General features: G+C 41.6%; 1 protein-coding gene across 1 annotated transcript in view; it reads right to left on the minus strand.

Annotated features, from left to right (window-relative positions):
* SNAPC3 (small nuclear RNA activating complex polypeptide 3) overlaps positions 1-14,955 on the minus strand; it is a 38,977-nt gene extending 24,022 nt beyond the window's left edge. Inside the window, exons 1-3 of the mRNA XM_032880564.1 lie at positions 14,628-14,955; positions 13,831-13,908; positions 2,153-2,237 (exon numbers count right to left, since the gene is read on the minus strand). Coding sequence (XP_032736455.1) covers positions 2,153-2,237; positions 13,831-13,908; positions 14,628-14,944 — 480 coding nt within the window. The 5' untranslated portion in view covers positions 14,945-14,955. The remainder of the gene's footprint in view (positions 1-2,152; positions 2,238-13,830; positions 13,909-14,627) is intronic.
* Positions 14,956-18,089: the final 3,134 nt, after the last annotated feature.

Genomic DNA, 18,089 nt, shown 5'->3' on the forward strand with positions numbered 1-18,089 from the left:
TCTCTCTCTCATAAATAAATAAAATCTTTAAAAAAAAAAAAAAAGAATGACACCAAAAGCACAGATAACAACAACAACAAAGAAAACAGATAAAGTGAATTTAATCAAATTTTAAAACTTTTGTACATCAGAGGAAACTATCAAGGGAGTGAAAAGACGACCTGTAGATGGTAGAAACATTTTAAAATCACACATATGGTAAGGGTCTAGTATTCAGAATATACAAAGAAGTTTTACAACTCAACAAAGAGACAATGCAATTAAAACACGAGTAAAGGACTTGAATAAACATTTCTCCAAAGATGCTCAACGTCACTCATCATTTGGAAATGCAACTGAAATCATAATGAGATACCACTAGGATGGCTATTGTCAAAAAACAGTACCAAATTTTGAAGAGAATGCAAAGGAATTGGAGCCTTTGTGCACTGCTGGTGGGACTGTCTGTGGAGAACAGTTCGGTGGTGCCTCAAGATGTACCTAGAATTACCATATGACTGAGCTCAGGTATATACTGAAAAGAACTGAAAATGAATTCAGACAGACAGCTGTATACTGGTGTTCACAGCAGCATTATTTACAACAGCCAAAAAATGGAAATAAGCCAAATGTCCATCAGAAGATGAACAGATAAACAAGATGTAGCGTATCCATAAACGGAAATACTACTCAGTCAAAAGAAAGAAAAAGGGAACGAAGTCCTGATACATACCACACACAGATAAACCTTTAAAACATTATACTAAGTAAAACAAGCTGAACACAAAAGGAAAATAGTGCATGACCCCACTTATGAGGTATTAGAGCAGGCAAATACACAGAGACAGAAAGTAGAATAAAGGTTACCAAGGGCTGAGGGAAAGGAAAATGGGGAGTTATTTATTCAGTAGAGAATTTCTGTTTGAGATGATGAAAAAGTTCTGGAAATAGTGATGGGTACCTGACACAGTGAATGTACTTAATGCCACTTAAATCAAACATTTTAAAATGGTTAAATAGTAAATTTTATGTAATGCAAATTTTACCACAATAAAAAAAAACAAGGGTGCCTGGATGGCTCAGCTGCTAAGCGTCTGCCTTCGGCCCAGGGGCCTGGATCAAGTCCTGCATCAGGCTCCCTGCTCATCGAGGAGCCTGCTTCTCCCTCTCCCTCTGCCCCTCCTCCAGCCTCTTCTCTCTCACATGTGCTCACTCTATTTCTCAAACAAATAAATAAATCTATAGCTTAAAAAAGCTTAAAAAAATCAATAAAAGGTAAAGAAAACAAATGTCTCTATGTATTATCAAGTGCCCAACACAGCATCTGACACTCAGTAGGTCCTTTAGAATATGTACTGAATGAACCCTCATTATTTATCATCTTAAATTTTTCTGAGGGTTTACATAAGAGATGGTGGATTAAGAATGTGGCTAAACCAAAATCAGGAGCAGACTAAAGTACCAGCAACAGGGGGATGAAAAGGCATGAATTTAGCCTAAGATAAAGAGCGAAACCAAACTAAAAGCAGAAATAAAGGGATGCTTGGGTGGCTCAGTCAGTTAAGCATCTGACCCCAGTTCAGGTCAGGATCCCAGGGTCCTAGGATCAAGCCCCGCATCGAGTTCCATGCTCATCGGGGAGCCTGCTTCTCCCTCTCCCTCTGCTGCTCCCCCTGCTTGTGCTCTCTCACTGTCAAATAAATAAATAAAATCTGAGTGAATGAATGAATGAATAAATAAGTAAATGCAAGAATAAATAAATGCAAGAACAAAGGCAGAGATCTGAGAGTCAAACGTGCCATCACTTCAATCCCTTTTTTTCCCCCAAAGATTTTTGAGACAAGAGGCAGAGATAGTGAGAGAGAGCACTCGAGTGAGGAGGAGAGGGAGAAGCAGGCTCTCCAGTGAGCAGGGAACCTGAGACAGGGATCAATCCCAGGCCCCTGGGATCATGACCTGAGCCAAAGGCAGACGCTTAACTGACCGAGTGACCCAGGTGTTCCATCATTTGAATTCTGTGGGTCTTTTTCTCCTACTTTACCAGTCCCAATGAGGTTTCTCTAAGTTTGTTTTCAACTAAGCATATCCAATATAAAGACACCATCAGTGATCACTAACACCCAATGACAGTGTTCACAATTTCATGGGGAAAAAAAAAAGATGAGACTCTTACCATCTCATAAGCAAATGTTTCTTGTCTGCAAACTCGGTCTATTGTTATAGTTTCTTCCCGCTGTTCCAGAAGCCTTTTTCTAATCCTGTTAGAGGAACAAGAAAAATCAAACTTCAATACCTGTACTAGGTCTTCCGACGTATCTTTAATACTTAACTTTCATTTGATTTTTTTTTTTTTTTTTTGAGAGAGAGAGTGGCAGGGGCAGAGGAAGAGAAGAAAGAATTTCAAGCAGGCTCTGTGCCCAGTGATCTCATGACTCTGAGATCATGACCTGAGCCGACATCAACTCCAACACTTAACTCACTGAGCCACCAAGGTGCCCTGAGAATGAATTTTGAGCTAATTTTAGACCTAAAGCTAAAAGAAGCTATAAAAATAGTAGAGTCCCCTTAAATCTCTCACCCAGTTTTCCCTATGTTAACACCTTATATGATCATAATTATCAGGATCAGAAAATTAACATTAACATAGTATCAGTAACTCTAAGTCTTTTTCGAATTTCACAAGTTTTTTTTTGATGAAATGCCTTTTTTCTTGCCCCAGGATCCTCTGCAGGACACTATACTGCATTCCCTCTATTTGTCTGCAATTCTGCAGTTTTCCTTGTCTTTTATCACCTGGACACTTCTGAAGAGCTCTACTTCGTTATTTTGTAGAATGTCCTTGAATTTGCATTGACTGCTGGTTCCCCACAACTGGAGTAACGCTGCCCATTTTTTGCAAGACTATCACAAGGATGATGTCCTCATGGTGTCACACCAAGAGGTTCACAATGTTCATATTTACATGTCCTGTTACTGGTGATGTTTACTTTGGTTAAGCTCCTGAACACCAGATTCCTACACTAGAGAGAGAACTTTCTTTTCCTCTGTACTCATTAAGTATTTGGGGGAAGATACTTTGAAACCATGCAAATCTTGTTTCTCCTCAAAATTTCACCCAGGGATTTTAGCATTCAAAGGCAGATTTGTCTGCAACATTTTTACTGTGGAACATGCCTAAGGGCGATTCTCTATTTCCCTCCTTCTACATTTACTCACTGGTATTATGAGGAAGACCTATCTCTCTCCTCCCATATATTTGGTCATTTATACTAATATGAGCTCGCATTTATTTCATTCTGTAAGTTAAAATCTAATAATGTAATTATTCTATCAATCAAATGTTCTACTGGTGGCTGTTAGGAGCTCCTTTGAGTTGGATCCTGTTTTTCAACAAACCCTCATCCCTTTTTAGGAGCATTTCCTTATTTTCTAGCACTGTAAGATGCTTGAGGTTCACCTTGCACTTCCTTGTCTCAGTCTTAAAATCTAAGAGCCTCAACAAGACAGGTTTTAGAGGCCATCAGCTGAGTACTAGGTGTGGTCACTGTTGGAGCAGTCAGCACTTCTTCCAGACCTCTTGGGAGAGAAAGGTAGAAAACGTAACTCTGTGTATTATACCACACATGTACGAATATCTGCACTTCTGTATTTTTCTGTTATATACTTAAAACCACGAGTTTATACTGATGCTCCTAATCCCAAACTAAAATCACTCATTTAGCCTTTAACCTTTCGTTGTCACGTTTTTCTCCACAAGTGAGAAACCCAACTCCCATTATCTAGTAAGTTATTTGAGTCTAGAAAACATAGTTTCAGAATTGCTCATCTATACCCCTGTGAGAAACACCAAAACATGAGCAGTACCTTTTGTTTCTAGCTTTGTAACACTAAATCAAGACATGATTTTCTAGCACTTAGGTTAGTTCTTTCTTCCCCTTCTCTCCAGTGTTGTTATGTTGTGACACAGGCTCATGGGTTAGTGGTTTTTTTTTTTTTAACTTTATTTACCTATTTATTTACTTATTTCAGATTTTACTTATTTATTTGAAAGACAGAGAGAGAGAGAACATGAGCAAGGTGAGGGGCAGAGGGAGAAGCAGACTCCCGGCTGAGCAGGGAGCCCGATGTGGGACTCGATCCTGGGACTCCAGGATCATGACCTGAGTTGAAGGCAAACGTTTAACCAACTGAGCCACCCAGGTGCCCCTCGTGTGTTAGTTTTTATACTCTATTTTTGGGTTCCCCCACCCACACCCTAGCTGGTTTTGATTGCTTTTGGGATGTGTAAAAGACAGGTGAAACATCACTATGGCTCTAAGGATCAGAGTTATAAATACATATATGAACATACTCCAAGAAGTGTCATTCCCTCTTCATCCCTACTAACTTGTTCCTACTCCCTCCTTACTTTCTACTCCATTCCCACCCACCCCTTGTAGGCAACCAATCTCTACATTTCTAGTTTACCCCTTCCATTTCTTTTGTTCAAATAAGCAAGTATCTGTGTATTTTCCTAAAATTTTCTATCAGTCTGAGACCTAAACAGTAATTAGAACAAAGAAAGCTTAAGCCAAAGATGAACAGAGTATTAGAGTAATGAGAGATTAGCTCTTAAGAAGTAGAGAACTCTACTATAAAGGAACAGCAGAACTAAGGAGTATCCTACCATTTGTACAGAGAAAGCATACCCAAGAAGTCATGTACACCCCCCTGCCCCCCCATCCCCCGGAACTGAGATCTGCACTTTGCTCAAAGGCCATGGCTGGGACTCACTGAAGGGCAGAGAGAGTGGCTATGGTTCTCCACCAGTGCAACTGCGGAAATCCAGGGTACCAGGAAAAGCTGTACGGGAGAAGCATCAGGAGAGGAGCGGCAAGGAAGGGGCTGGGCAGCGGGTGCTACTGACTGCCAGGTACTGACAAAGGATACATATTTAAAGGGCCAAGGCCCATTTTTACAGAGCAGGTGAAAAAGGTCAATTTATAGATGAAAGCCAACAAACGGATAACATGAAAACCTACTTTCCACATGAAAGATAGGATACACTTTTTGGGAGGCTTTGCTTTTTTCATATAACAGTATCGCCTAGAAATCACCCTATTGGTTCATCCTTTCTCAACCTTTAGTAGAGCTTAAACACTCAACTATATGGACGTCCTACCCTTTGTTCAACACTCTCCTATGTATGTATATTTAGGACGGTTCAAATATTTTGAATTACAAACAATGCTGCAATGAATAACCTTGTTCATACTGTATTTTCATATTATTGGGAGTGTATCCTTAGTATAGATTGCCAGAAGTGGGCCTGCTTGGATGAAAAGATAAGCAACTATGTAGTTTGTGTCAGACTTTACCAAATAACCCTAGAAAAAGCTTATATCGGTGCACCTGGGTGGCGAAGTTGGTTAAGTGTCTGCCTCTGGCTCAGGTCATGATCCCAAAGCCCTGGGGATCAAGCCCCACATAGGGCTCCCTGCTCAGCAGGAATCTGATTCTCCCTGTCCCTATGCTTGTACTCTCTCTCAAATAAATCTTTTTTTTTTTAAAGTAAAAATAAAAAATAAATATAACTTTTATAGGCACTGAGAAATCAAAAAAATTCACCTGACTCGCTTTATTGTAATATTTGCTCTACTGTGGTGGTCTAGAACTGCCCCACAAGATCTCCAAGGTATGCCTGTATTTAACGACTTTTAAAAATTTCCAGGTAGAATGGGCTAATGTTTAAGATTTATTTATTTTTTTATTTTTTTATTTGAGAAAGAGAGAGAATAGGTGTGCATAAGCCAGCCAAGGGAGGGACAGAGGGAGAGGGAAAGAGAGAATCGCAAGCAGACTCCCAGCCAAATACAAGGCCCAACATAAAGCCTGTTCTCAAAACCCAGACCTCATGACCTGAGCAGAAACCAAGAGTCCAAGTGACCAGGCACCCCTAGAATGGCCTCATTTTGTTTTTTTTAGTAAACTCTAGTTTTATTATGTTGTGACCACAGAGTATTGTTTATAGTAGTTTGTACTTTATGTATGTTACTATGTTTTCTTTGTGATCTAATATACAGTCAACTTGTGGGGGTATGCCAAGTGTTCCCTAATATTCCTCCCCCTCTGCCTCTCTGCCTACTTGTGATCTCTGTCTGTCAAATAAATAAATAAAATCTTTGAAAAAAAAAAGAAAGAAAATGAAAAAATATAAAAGGGGTTTACATGTGGCTCACAAAACAAAAATCTTGTGCAGACAATAGGCATATATAAAATAAAGTGATTCAGAGGGAAAAAAAAGGATTGGACAAAAGTATACCAGATAAATGGAAAGGAAAATCACGCAGCTATAGTTGTCCTGATAGGAAACAGATTTCAAGCCCTGAAACATTAAATGTGACAAAGTTCACTTTTTTTTTTTTTTAAGACTTTATTTATTTGACAGCGACCAAGAGCACAAGCAGAAGTGGCAGGCAGAGGGAGAGGGAGAAGCAGACTCCCCACTGAGCAGGAAGCCCAATGTGAGGCATGATCCCAGGACCCTGGGATTGTGCCTAAGCCAAAGGCAGATGCTTAACCAACTCAGCCACCCAGGGACCTCTATATTTTTTTTTAAAAAGACTTTTATTTATTTTAGACAGAGAGAAAGAGAGAGAGAGAGACAGCACAAGTAGGAGGGGCAGAGAGAGGGCGTGGTGGGGAGAGAATTCATGCTGAGTGTGGAGCCTACTGCAGGACTCTATCCCAGGACCCTGAGATCATGACCTGAGCTGAAACCAAGAGTAGGACGCTTAACCCACTGAGCCACCCAAGTGCCCCCAAAGGTCACATTTTAATGGTAAAAGCCACAAACCCCAACTGAGATAGGGATACGCATATGCGCTTGCGCGCGCGCGCGCACACACACACACACACTCACATACATGTATGTATACACCCACATACCAAATAATAATGATCAACTTTACAGAACAAAACTATAGCACATACAAGATGCATAGCTAGGAACTCGCTAACAGTAGGACACTAATTTAATGAGAGGCATTAAATTAAATCAATTTTTCATTTGCATCTATTCTGCCTTAGTTATCTCATAATTCGTTTGAGAAAATTTTTTTTCTTCCATTTTCTGAGTTTCACCACTTTTTTTCCCTCCATTCCTCCTTTTTCTCATCATTTCTGTTCTTAGTTTCAAAATTTCAGATCCAAAATGCTTTTCTATCCTCAAATGCTTGTTTTAGTATACTCAATTTTGTTTGGAATGCAAACTTGGTTTTCTTGTTTCCTAGTTACTACCTGGGAAAAGGAGAGAGATGATTTGTATGAACAGCTTTCTGATTTTCTGCAATAAACTCCCTATGGACTGTATTTCTACTTACTCATTTTGTGATACTTGTGGTGGAAGAGGGTTTGTAAGATTCCTAGTTTAATGGTACTCTTTTCTGTCTTTCTAACAAAGCCCAGGTAAACTACGGTGGGTTTGTTTGTTTGTGCTGGTGGTAGGGAGAGTTGAGTTGAGTCCTTCAGTTCTGTGGCTCTCTTCTTCTTGCAGGACTCTGAAGTTCCCCTTTCACATCCTTTAAATGGTGCACTGAGCAGTGCTCTGTTGGCTAGCCAAGTCAGAGGATGGGGCAGACTAAATGAAATCGCTATTGTATTAAAACTAATGCTGCTGAAGCTTTGGGGATGACAGATAAGTTTCAGTAGTGCCCATGTAGTAGAAATTACTGCTCCAGTTCCTAGGAATTAGTCTTCAAGCAGTTAAAAGAAATTTCAGGAATGCTGATGGCAAGTTATTTAGCTTGGTATGGAACAAAGACAGCAGCATGTATTAGAGGAGAATCAACCTCTTTCAAGTGCCTTTTGCTGAGGTTAAAAAGTGCTTGAAGTGTGTTCATTTTTATGCCATAATAAAGGGGTCATGTATTCAGATTTTGTCTTTAAGTTACTGGTGGAGAGAAGAAAGGAAGGTTTAGAGAAAGCATAGGGATACAGATTTAGCATTTGGTACAAGTCTAATTTACTTGCAGTACTGTTAAGATTACTGCTAGTCATGTTTAAAATGTAATAGTTTCAAAGTACATCTATATAATCCCAGCAGAATAATGCCATACTGACTCCTTTTACATTAGATCATATATAAACTTCCTTCCACATGTCCTGTGGAAGGGACCAGAAGACAACCAAGGAGATTCAGTCAATCTGGAGAAACAGCCAGGTGAAATGTGTCAAGTGACCTGAAAATTATTATACGATGTGGCTTAATAAAATCATTACAAGTAAACAAAAAAAAAGTTATTATAAGCCAATTGGTATTTTATTAACTATAGCAAAAAAGTTTGCTTTGTTATAATTATTAATCTCAGGGGCACCTGGGTGGCACAGTTGGTTAAGTGTCCAACTCTCGGTTTTGGCTCAGGTCATGATCTCAGGGTTGTGGGACTGAGTCCCACAACAGGCTCCACGTGCTCGGTGGGGAATCTATTTAAGATTGTCTCTCCGTCTCCTTCTGCCCCGCCAAATAAAGAAAGAAATCTTAAAAAAAAAAAAAAAAATTAGGGGCGCCTGGGTGGCTCAGTGAGTTAAAGCCTCTACCTTCGGCTCAGGTCATGATCCCAGGGTCCTGGGATCGAGCCCGGCACTGGGCTCTCTGCTCAGCGGGGGGCCTGCTTCCCCCTCTCTCTCTGCCTGCCTCTACTTGTGATCTCTGTCAAATAAATAAAATCTTAAAAAAAAAAAACTTTTTTCAGCCAATTGCTAAAAATGATTTCTCAAGTTTATGAAAGTTTCATTTATTCTCCTCACTCTACAAGTATCTACTGACTTCCTATTATGTGCCAAAGTTCCAGGAACTGGGGATACAACAGTGTGTATGACAGACATACTTAATGGAACTTTTAAGTCTAGCTAGGAAGACAAAAAATTAAACAAGTATATCATGGGTGTGATGAGTATTTCTTCTTTTTTTAAAATATTTTATTTATTTATTTGACAGAGAGAGAGAGATCACAAGTAGGCAGAGCAGCAGGCAGAGAGAGAGGAGGAAGCAGGTTCCGGATGCAGCTCTGGAACCCTGAGACCATGACCTGAGCCAAAGGCAGAGGCTTAACCCACTGAGCCACCCGGGTGCACCCTGTGATGAGTATTTCAACAGGGAGGTACGGGGGCTACATGAGCATAAAAGGGGCCTCACTGGGAGTCCACAGTCCTTCAGTGTTTGAAGGATGAGTAGAAGTCAGCAAGACCAAAAGGATGCAGAGGTGTTAAGTGTTCAAAGCAAAGGCCTGGAGTGAGTGCACAGTCCAGGCACTGAAAACTGCAGTGTGTCTGAAGCACTGCGGATGGAGAGCTGCAAAGATCTGCAAGATCCATTCTACAGAGGTCGTCGGGAGCCATGGAGTAACAGGATTTTTGCCTAAGAGCCAGTGAAAGATTTTAAGAGAGACACGATGTACATTTTAGAACTATCCAACTCCATCGATCAATTACAGTTAAAGAGCACCAATGGAAGCAAAACAGCACAGTAAGCTTAGGGGCAATACACAGATAGGGGAGTCTGGACTCTCAATGAGCTTTCAAAAACTTCAGAAATACTACAACTGGAGTTCTGGACATTACAAGGGAATCTATTTCCTAAGGGAGGAGACTGGCTGTAGTAATGTGGAAAGGAATCTATGGCTTCAAATATTGAGTTTTAGATGGGAAAGGGGCCTCCTGAGCCATTTGAAAGAGAAAGTGGTTGAAAAGAACTCTGGAAAGGCAGATTTGGACTCTAAGTGGGGAGTTTCACATGTCTACGTAAGGAATCTAAAATCTGTCATGGAGGAGAGGTACAGCCATTGGGAACTTCTCAGCAAATGAGCACGTTCAAGTGGCAGCATATAGATGAGTAAATCAGAAGAGGAGAAAACTAGACCTAGGAGAGATGGAAGGCATTCCTGGTGCTCCAAGTATCACTAATGTACACATTAGCAGTGGGGATAAGGAAAAGAGATTTAGCGGTTATTATAAAAGAAACCAAGGTGGAGTTGAAACACCCAAATTTTCAAGGGGGACAACAGAAAGGGTAGGATCAAGGATTAAAAAAGATGAGGTGGTGTGAAATGGGCTCCAAACTGGAAATGATAAATGTCACCATTACACACACATTTTCTCTATAGTACTATCACAGCACAGTGTTTCTCAGTGTGACTGGCAGACCAACACTGATCTGAGAGCTATTTCTTCTTTCAATCAGTAGAAACAATGAACGTAAGCATTTAGAAAGTCATAGTAATATGAATTTTACTTTGAGTATGAATAGTAATTTTACTATTGAGTTTAATAATATAATTGGAAGAAATAAATGAATTCAATAAAGTTGCACAATACAAAACTAATGTACCGAAATTGACTGATTTCTGTACACTAATAATAAAGTAGCAGATAAAGAAAAATTAAAAAAAAAATTCCATTTACAATTTTACCAGAATAAAATACCAAGGAATAAACTCAACCAAGGAGGTGAAAGACCTATACTCTGAAAACTATAGAACAATGATGAAAGAAACTGAAGCCAACACAAACAAATGGACAGACAGTGCATGCTCATGGACTGGAAGAATACTGATAAAATACCCATACTACCCAAAACAACCAACAGCCTCAAGGCAATCCCTATCAAAATACTAACAGCACTTTTTAAAGAATTAGAACAAATAATATAAAAATTTGTATGAAACCACAAAAGACCGGGAATAGCCACAGCAATCTTGAGAAAGAACAAAGCTGGATGTATCACAATCCCAGATTTCAAAATATACTACAAAGCTGTAGTATACACAAAACATACACATAGACCCATGCAACAGAACAGAGAACCCAGAAATAAACCCACACTTACACAGTCAATTACTCTATGAAGGAGGAAAGAATATACAATGGGAAAAAGCCAGTCTCTTCAACAAATAGTGCTGGGAAAACTGGACAGCTAACATGCAAAGGTATAAAACTGAACCACTGTCTCACCCCACACACAAAGAACAGATTAAAGGATTAAAGACCTAAATGTGAGACCTGAAACATAAAACTCCCAGAAGGAAAACACAGGCAAAAATCTCTTAGACATCAGTTTTAACGATATTTTTCAAGACATCTCAAGCAACGGATGGGACACCTGTGTGGCTCCGTTGGTTAAGTGTCCACCTCCAGCTCAGGTCATGATCCCAGGGTCCTGGGACTGAGACCTGCACGCGGCTCCCTGCTTAACCGGAAGTCTGCTTCTCCCTCTGCCTGTACTCTCCCTGCTTGTGCGCTCTCTGACCAATAAATAAAATAAAACCTTCAAAATAACAAAACAGAATAAACTCTTGGGCCTATACCAAAATAAAAAGCTTTCATATAGCAACAAAAATCATCAATAAAAAGGCAAACTACTTAAAAAAAAAAAAAAGGCAAACTACTGAAAGGGAGAAGATATTTATAAATGATATATCCAATAAAGTGTCAATACCCAAAATAAAAAACTTATACGAAAAAGGGAGAGGGCCTGAATAGACTTTCTCCAAAGAAGACATACACATGGCCAATGGACCTATGAAAAGATGCTCAGTATCACTAATCATCAGGGAAATGCAAATCAAGTGGTGCCTCAGTGGCTCAGTCGTTCAGCGTCTGCCTCCGGCTCAGGTCACGATCCCAGGGTCCTGGGATTGAGCCCCACATCAGGCTCTCCGCTCAGCGGGGAGCCTGCTTTTCCCTTTCCCACTCCCCATGCTTGTGTTCCTCTCCTGTCTCTCTCTCTCTAATAAATAAAATCTTTAAAAAGAAAAAAGAAAGAAATGCAAATCAAAACCACCAAGAGATATCTCTAATTAGTCAGAATGGCTAAAATCAAAAAGTCAAGAAATAACAATTACTGGCAAGGATGTAGAGGAAAAAGGAACCCTTGGGCACTGTTGGTAGGAATTAAATTGGTACAGCCACTGTGGAAAACAGTATGAAGGTTCTTGAAAAATATAAAAATATAAATACCATATGATCGAATAATTTCACGACTAGGTACTCATCCAAAGAAAGCAAAAACACGAATTCCAAAAGATATATGCATTCCTATACTAGGGCATTATTTACAATAGCCACAATATGGAAGCAACTCAGGTGTCCATTGATAGATAAATGGATTAAAATTTGGTGTGTGTAATGGAATATTACTCAGCCATTAAAAAGAATGAGATCTTGGAGTGCCTGGGTGGCTCAGTGGGTTAAGCCTCTGCCTTCGGCACAAGTTATGATCTCAGGGTTCTGGGATCGAGCCCTGCATCGGGCTCTCTGCTTGGCAGGGAGCCTGCTTCCCCCTCTCTCTCTCTGCCTGCCTCTCTATTTGTGATCTCTCTCTCTGTCAAATAAATAAATAAAATATTAAAAAAAAAAAAGAATCATATCTTGCCATTTGCAATAACATGAATGGACCTAGAGGGTATTATGCTAAGTGAAATAAGTCAGACACAGGAAATCAAATGCTATATAATTTCACTGATATGTGGAATTTAAAAAAGAAAACACAAGCATAAAAAAGCAGAAAACAGCCCCATAAATACAGAGAATAATGGCTGCCAGGAGAGGTGGGGAGGCAAAGTGGATGAAGGAGAGGGACAGGTACAGGTCTCCAGCTGTGGAATAAATGAATCATGGGGCTAAAGGAACAGCACAGAGAATACAGTGAGTGGTAATTTAACAGGTATTATGAACAGCCTTGTGTTGTGACAGATGGTAAGCACAGAACATGGAGAGCTGTCAGAGCGCTATGCGATACACCTGAAACTAATGAAGCATTTTATCGCAACTATACGTCAATAAAAAAAAAAATTCAAGGGGCACCTGGGTGGTTCAGTCAGCTGAGCATCCAACTCGATTTTGGCTCAGGTCATAATATCAAGGTCATGAGATCGAGCTCTCTGTCCTAAGCATGGAGACTACTTAGGATTCTCTATCTCTCCCTCTCCCTTTGCACCCCACCCTCCCCTGCATGATCTCTCTCCAAAAAAATTCAAGACAATGATATACTTCAAAAAATGAAAAAATAAAAAAGCACAATGACCCAGACATCTGGAAGTTTGGGAGGGGGAGTTATCTTTAATAAAGTCTTTTTTTTTCTTTTTTAAATAAAGAGAGCCTGATGCAGGGCTTGATCCCAGGACCCTGAGATCATGACCTGAGTGAGCCGAAGGTAGAGGCTTAACCCAATGAGCCACCCAGACGCCCCTAATAGTCTTTTTAATCTTCAAAAAATAGTAGTAATAATAACCTCTGTTCTAAAAAAAAAAATTTTTCATTGAGTTTGCCTTTTAATTCTATTTTCCTAGTAATTCACTGGTATCCTATTTCACAAAAAATGAGTCTGTGAAAATTAAAGACTGAAAACAGTTTGACAGACACAATCAGTATTCAGCTTGCACTGGAACCTAAGTTGATTCACTGTCCCTTTGTAAACACACATTTAAAAATAAACACAAAAATAAGTAAAAATAAACAAAAATAAACACAAATCTGAATATAGACTGGACATTAGAGGTTACGTATTTACTGCTAATTTTCCTAGGTGCCATAATACCTCTCTGATTATGTGGGAGAATGATACTTGGAGGAGCTATATGATGCTGTAATTAGGTCTAAATGACCATGTCTGAAACTTACTGAATGGCTCAGCAATAAAGACTTTTGCCGCAGGTGTATCTCAAACACACACAGCTAAAGCGAATTCGGCCAAATGTTAATGGTTCGATTTAGCGGATGGGGTGATAACAATTATGTACTCTTAACTCATCAATCATAAAACGTTGAAAAAATATTTAAATAAGTATCACATAATAAAAGGAAAGTCTTCCGTACCCTAAAGTCACTAGGTCAGTATTCTCCGGGATGACTTCGGGATCCTCACCCTCCTCAAGGCACTTCAGTTTATCAAGGCTAAAACATAAACAAAAAGGAAAAGCAATCACCCTTCCAGACCACAGCGAGTCAGGGTTGTGTCCTAAATACATCATTAAACAATTAAGAAGTCAGATAAAACCCAGAAGGCGGGGCTCAGAGGAGGCCGGAATTCAGGACAATGACATCTGTGCGGATTTTCGACAGAGAAAAGGATACATGGCCGATTGAGGGATGGTGGCCAAATACTATTAAACGAAGAAAGAGATCGTTAAAAGTTTTTTTTTTTTTTTTTTCATCCCATAAAAGGCACTTTGGGGCCTTTTATGCCTCCAGCATACCTGGAGGTCCCCAAAAGGAACCATGATTAATCAAAGGTTTTAACGCTCCTCTGGTTAAATCTCCTTCCAGCCTCATCATTACTAAGGCTCCTCCATTGTGAAAGTGTCTTGTCAATGGCAGCTACACATCGCCTTACTCTGATGGTTTTTTTCTACATTAACAAGCACTTGAAAAATTAAGCTTTTATGCAGCTCTCCCGTCCCTTCACTCCAACTCCCCGAAATTGTTCATTCGGATCACGGGACTTCTCCGGGGGTTCCAGGAAAGCTCGAGCAGCTGAGAGGTTTGGAAGGGAGGTCCTCTTACCCCTGAGAGTAAACCACAGGCCCTCCCAATCATGAGTCCTAGGGGAACGCAGGAGCAATGCTGCACCGAGGTTAGCTCTAAGCAGCAAGAGCCCTCGGCCCCGCACTCACCCGCACACCGTCCGCAGCTCGGCCGCTGCCTCCAGGCTGCAGCCCAGATCCCCGGCCACCGCAGCATCCTCCTGGCCCCAGTCGGTGACCCCTTGGCTCCCAGGCAACGCGGATGCCTGTGGCTCCTTCAGCGACAAGTCCCCTTCCCCGCGCAACCGGCCACGCCACAGCTCCCCGAAAGCGCCCACATGGAAAGCGCGCGTGTTTAGCTCTGGAAGCTCGTACTCTGGAAAGTTGCAGTTCCCACTGCTGGAGACCGTGTCCTGCCCGGGGTCCACACCGCGGAACGTTGGGCCGCCCCGGCTGCTTTCAGCCATGTCCGCCCCACTCCTTTCCGTGCAAAAGCCGGGCGAGCAAGACCTCGCGGAGCATGATGGGACTTGTAGTTGCACGGGGCTCGGTCCGAAGATCAGCAGGGCTGCGTGGGACAGCTTCAGACACTGCATTTCCCAGAAGGCCCCGGGCCGAGCCGGGCACGCCCCCGGGCGCGGCCCACGAGCTTCCGCGCGCAGGGCTGAGCGCATTGTTCTCCGCTCGCGGTTATGCGGGGAGCGGTTGGTTGGGCTCTAGCCTTGGGTAACCTGTGTTGTTGCGTTCCGGTTCCCCACGGTTACGTGGCATCGCTGTCTGCTAGGTGGAGCGGCCTCTGGACGCCCTTGGATCCCGTTCGTTGCCGTTGCTCGGCCCGGGATGCGGGACTTTTCCTTGGCCCCGGGGTTCGTGTGCTGCGCTGCTGCCTCAGTGTCCCAGAGCTGGAGAGACAAGGGCGGCCAGGGCTGAGACCACCGATCCGACCGGCCCTCCAGATCCTGGTCGTTAAAAAAATCTCCCCAGCAGTCCCCATGTTCTTGTGTATATATGTATGCATTGCTGTTTACATTCACAGTAGTGTTTATTGAGCGTTAACTATGTGTCAGATACTGTACATTATTAACCCTGATGTATATTTTTAAAAATCATAGCCTTCCCAGGCAGGGATTATCATACCATGGTACTACTGAGGAAAGAGTTAACTGTAAGGAAATAGAAGCGGGATTGGAATTGTTTAGCTTCAGATGGAGCTTTCCCCGTGGCTCAGAGACTCCAAAGAAGGGAGCAGGACATAAAGAAGGAACGCTGGTTGGTTATTTATTTATTGGTATATTATTCACACATCATATACTTAACCCATTTAAAGTGCTCATTCAACGGTTTTTAGTATATTTACAGAGTTGTGCAACATCACCATAATCTAACTGAGAATATCTTAACGACTCCAAAAAGAAACTCCGTACCTTTGAGCTATCGCTCCCAATCTTCACAACTCCCCCAGCCCTACCCAACCACTAATCTTTGTCTCTAGATGTACAGATTCTGGGCATTTAGTATAAATGGCATGTTAATGTGGTCTTTTGTGATTAGCTTTTTTCACTTAGCATAATGTCTTCAGGGTTTATCCATGTTTGCCTGTATCTACTCCACTTCTTGTTAGGGCTGCCTTGTGTGGTATACCACATCTTGTTTACCCATTCATCAAAAAGTTATTTCTGCTTTTTGGCTATTATAATGCTGCTATGAACTTTCATGTACAAGTTTTTTCTGAAAACATATATTTTCATCTTTTCCATATATATATGTATATGTTACCTATGTTAATCCATGTGAAGTATTGCCTGTTTTCCACAGTGGCTGCCCCATTTTACTCTCCCACCATAATCTTGTGAGGATTCAGATTTCTGTACATCTTTGTTATTATCTGATTATAGCCATCTTAGTGGGTAGTATCTTGTGGTTTTGATTTGCAAATCAACCTAATAATACTGAGCATCTTGGCTTATTGGCCATTTGTATATCTTTTTTTTTTTTAAGATTTTATTTTTCAGAGATCACAAGTAGGCAGAGAGGCAGGGGGTGGGGGCAGGCTCCCTGCTGGGCTTGATGATCATGACCTGAGCTGAAGGCAGAGGCTTTAACCCACTGTGCCACCCAGGTGCCCCTGTATATCTTTTCTGGAGCAATATCTATCCAAGAACTTTGCCAGTTTTTTTTTTTTTTAAGATTTTTTTTTTATTTGACAGAGAGAGTGCGCAAGCAGGGGGAGCAGCAGAGGGAGAGGGAGAAGCAGGCTCTCTGTTGATCAGGGAGACCTATGGGTTTAATCCCAGGAGCTGAAGGCTCCACCGACTGAGCCACACAGGCACCCCACCTTTGCCAATTTTAAATGAGGTTATGTGTCTTTTTTGTAGGAGTTCTGGTACTTATCAATATATTGTTGTAGGAAACATCTGTTGTTTTTGTTGGCCAAGATTCCTGTTTTTTAGAACAACCCCTACTCTTTTTGGTCCTCTTGGGGCTGCCAATCATAGAATCCTTCCCACTCTGCCACAGTGATTGGGCCAAGGATGAGTCAGTGGATTCAATTAGAACCAAGCAGAATCCTCCCCTGGGGATTTACCTAGACACCAAGAAACTCTTCTTCTATTCTGAGGACCTAAGGATGTGCTCCCCTCCCCCCAGATAGCCTGTATCAGCCAGAGGAAGAGATAGAAGAAGAAAAGCCAAGGGTTTAAAGAAGTCAAGTCAGAACGTAGAGAAGGAGAGAAGTCATATGACTTAGAATACTGTGGCTAAGGCCATCTTCCCCTCCCTCCCCAGACTTGCCATTATGTAAGCCAGTGATTTTTTTTTTTAACCTAGTTTGAGTTAGATTCTTTTTTTTTTAAGTTTCATTTATTTATTTTTAAGCTAGTTTGAGTTAGATTTTTTTTTTTTTTAAGTTTCATTTATTTATCTGAAAGAGTGAGCATGAGCATGGAGGGGGGTTGGGAGCAGGGGGTACAAGGAGCAGGGGGTACAAAGCACACGGGGTGAGGGGGGGAAGCAGATTCCCCACTGAGCCGAGAGCCAACATGGGAATTGATCCCAGCACCCTGAGGTGATGACCTGGTTTAACCAACTGAGCCACCCAGGTGCCCCATGAGTTGGAGTCTTGCAACCTGAAGACTTGGTCCAGATCTCTCAACAGGGGGAGCTCTCTCTCCAGAGAATGAGGTCACCCTTGAGGTGAAAGAATTCTAACCTACATTCTGGGACTTAGCTACCCTGGCTTCAGGAGTGGAGACCACAGTGGTTCATGAGCAGCAGTGGTTAGGGGCAGGACCAGAACACACGTCAGAGAAAGGTGGTTCTTGTCACTGTAATGTGTGGTACTGGGAACTTTTGCCTTTACAAACTGGGTACTTTTGCCTTTACAGCTTGAGGGGTGTGGATTCCAAGGATTAGTGGGGAAGGGATTAGTGGTGAGCAGCAATCACAACATGGCACTCAGTCAAATCTTATCATCAGCAAGCAGCCTCTACTTGGAATAAGGCTTAAGGGGTCCCTAGTAGCCAATGCAGAACAAAATGTATTTTGAGCTGAAGGCATTGGAGAATAGGCATTTTCCCCCCTTAACCCCACTGTCTGCCTAAATGCAGAGCCTCC

The sequence above is a fragment of the Lontra canadensis genome, unplaced genomic scaffold (assembly GCF_010015895.1).
Source record: "Lontra canadensis isolate GAN:19392208 unplaced genomic scaffold, GSC_riverotter_1.0 scaffold70, whole genome shotgun sequence".
NCBI classification, from domain to species: Eukaryota; Metazoa; Chordata; class Mammalia; order Carnivora; family Mustelidae; genus Lontra; species Lontra canadensis.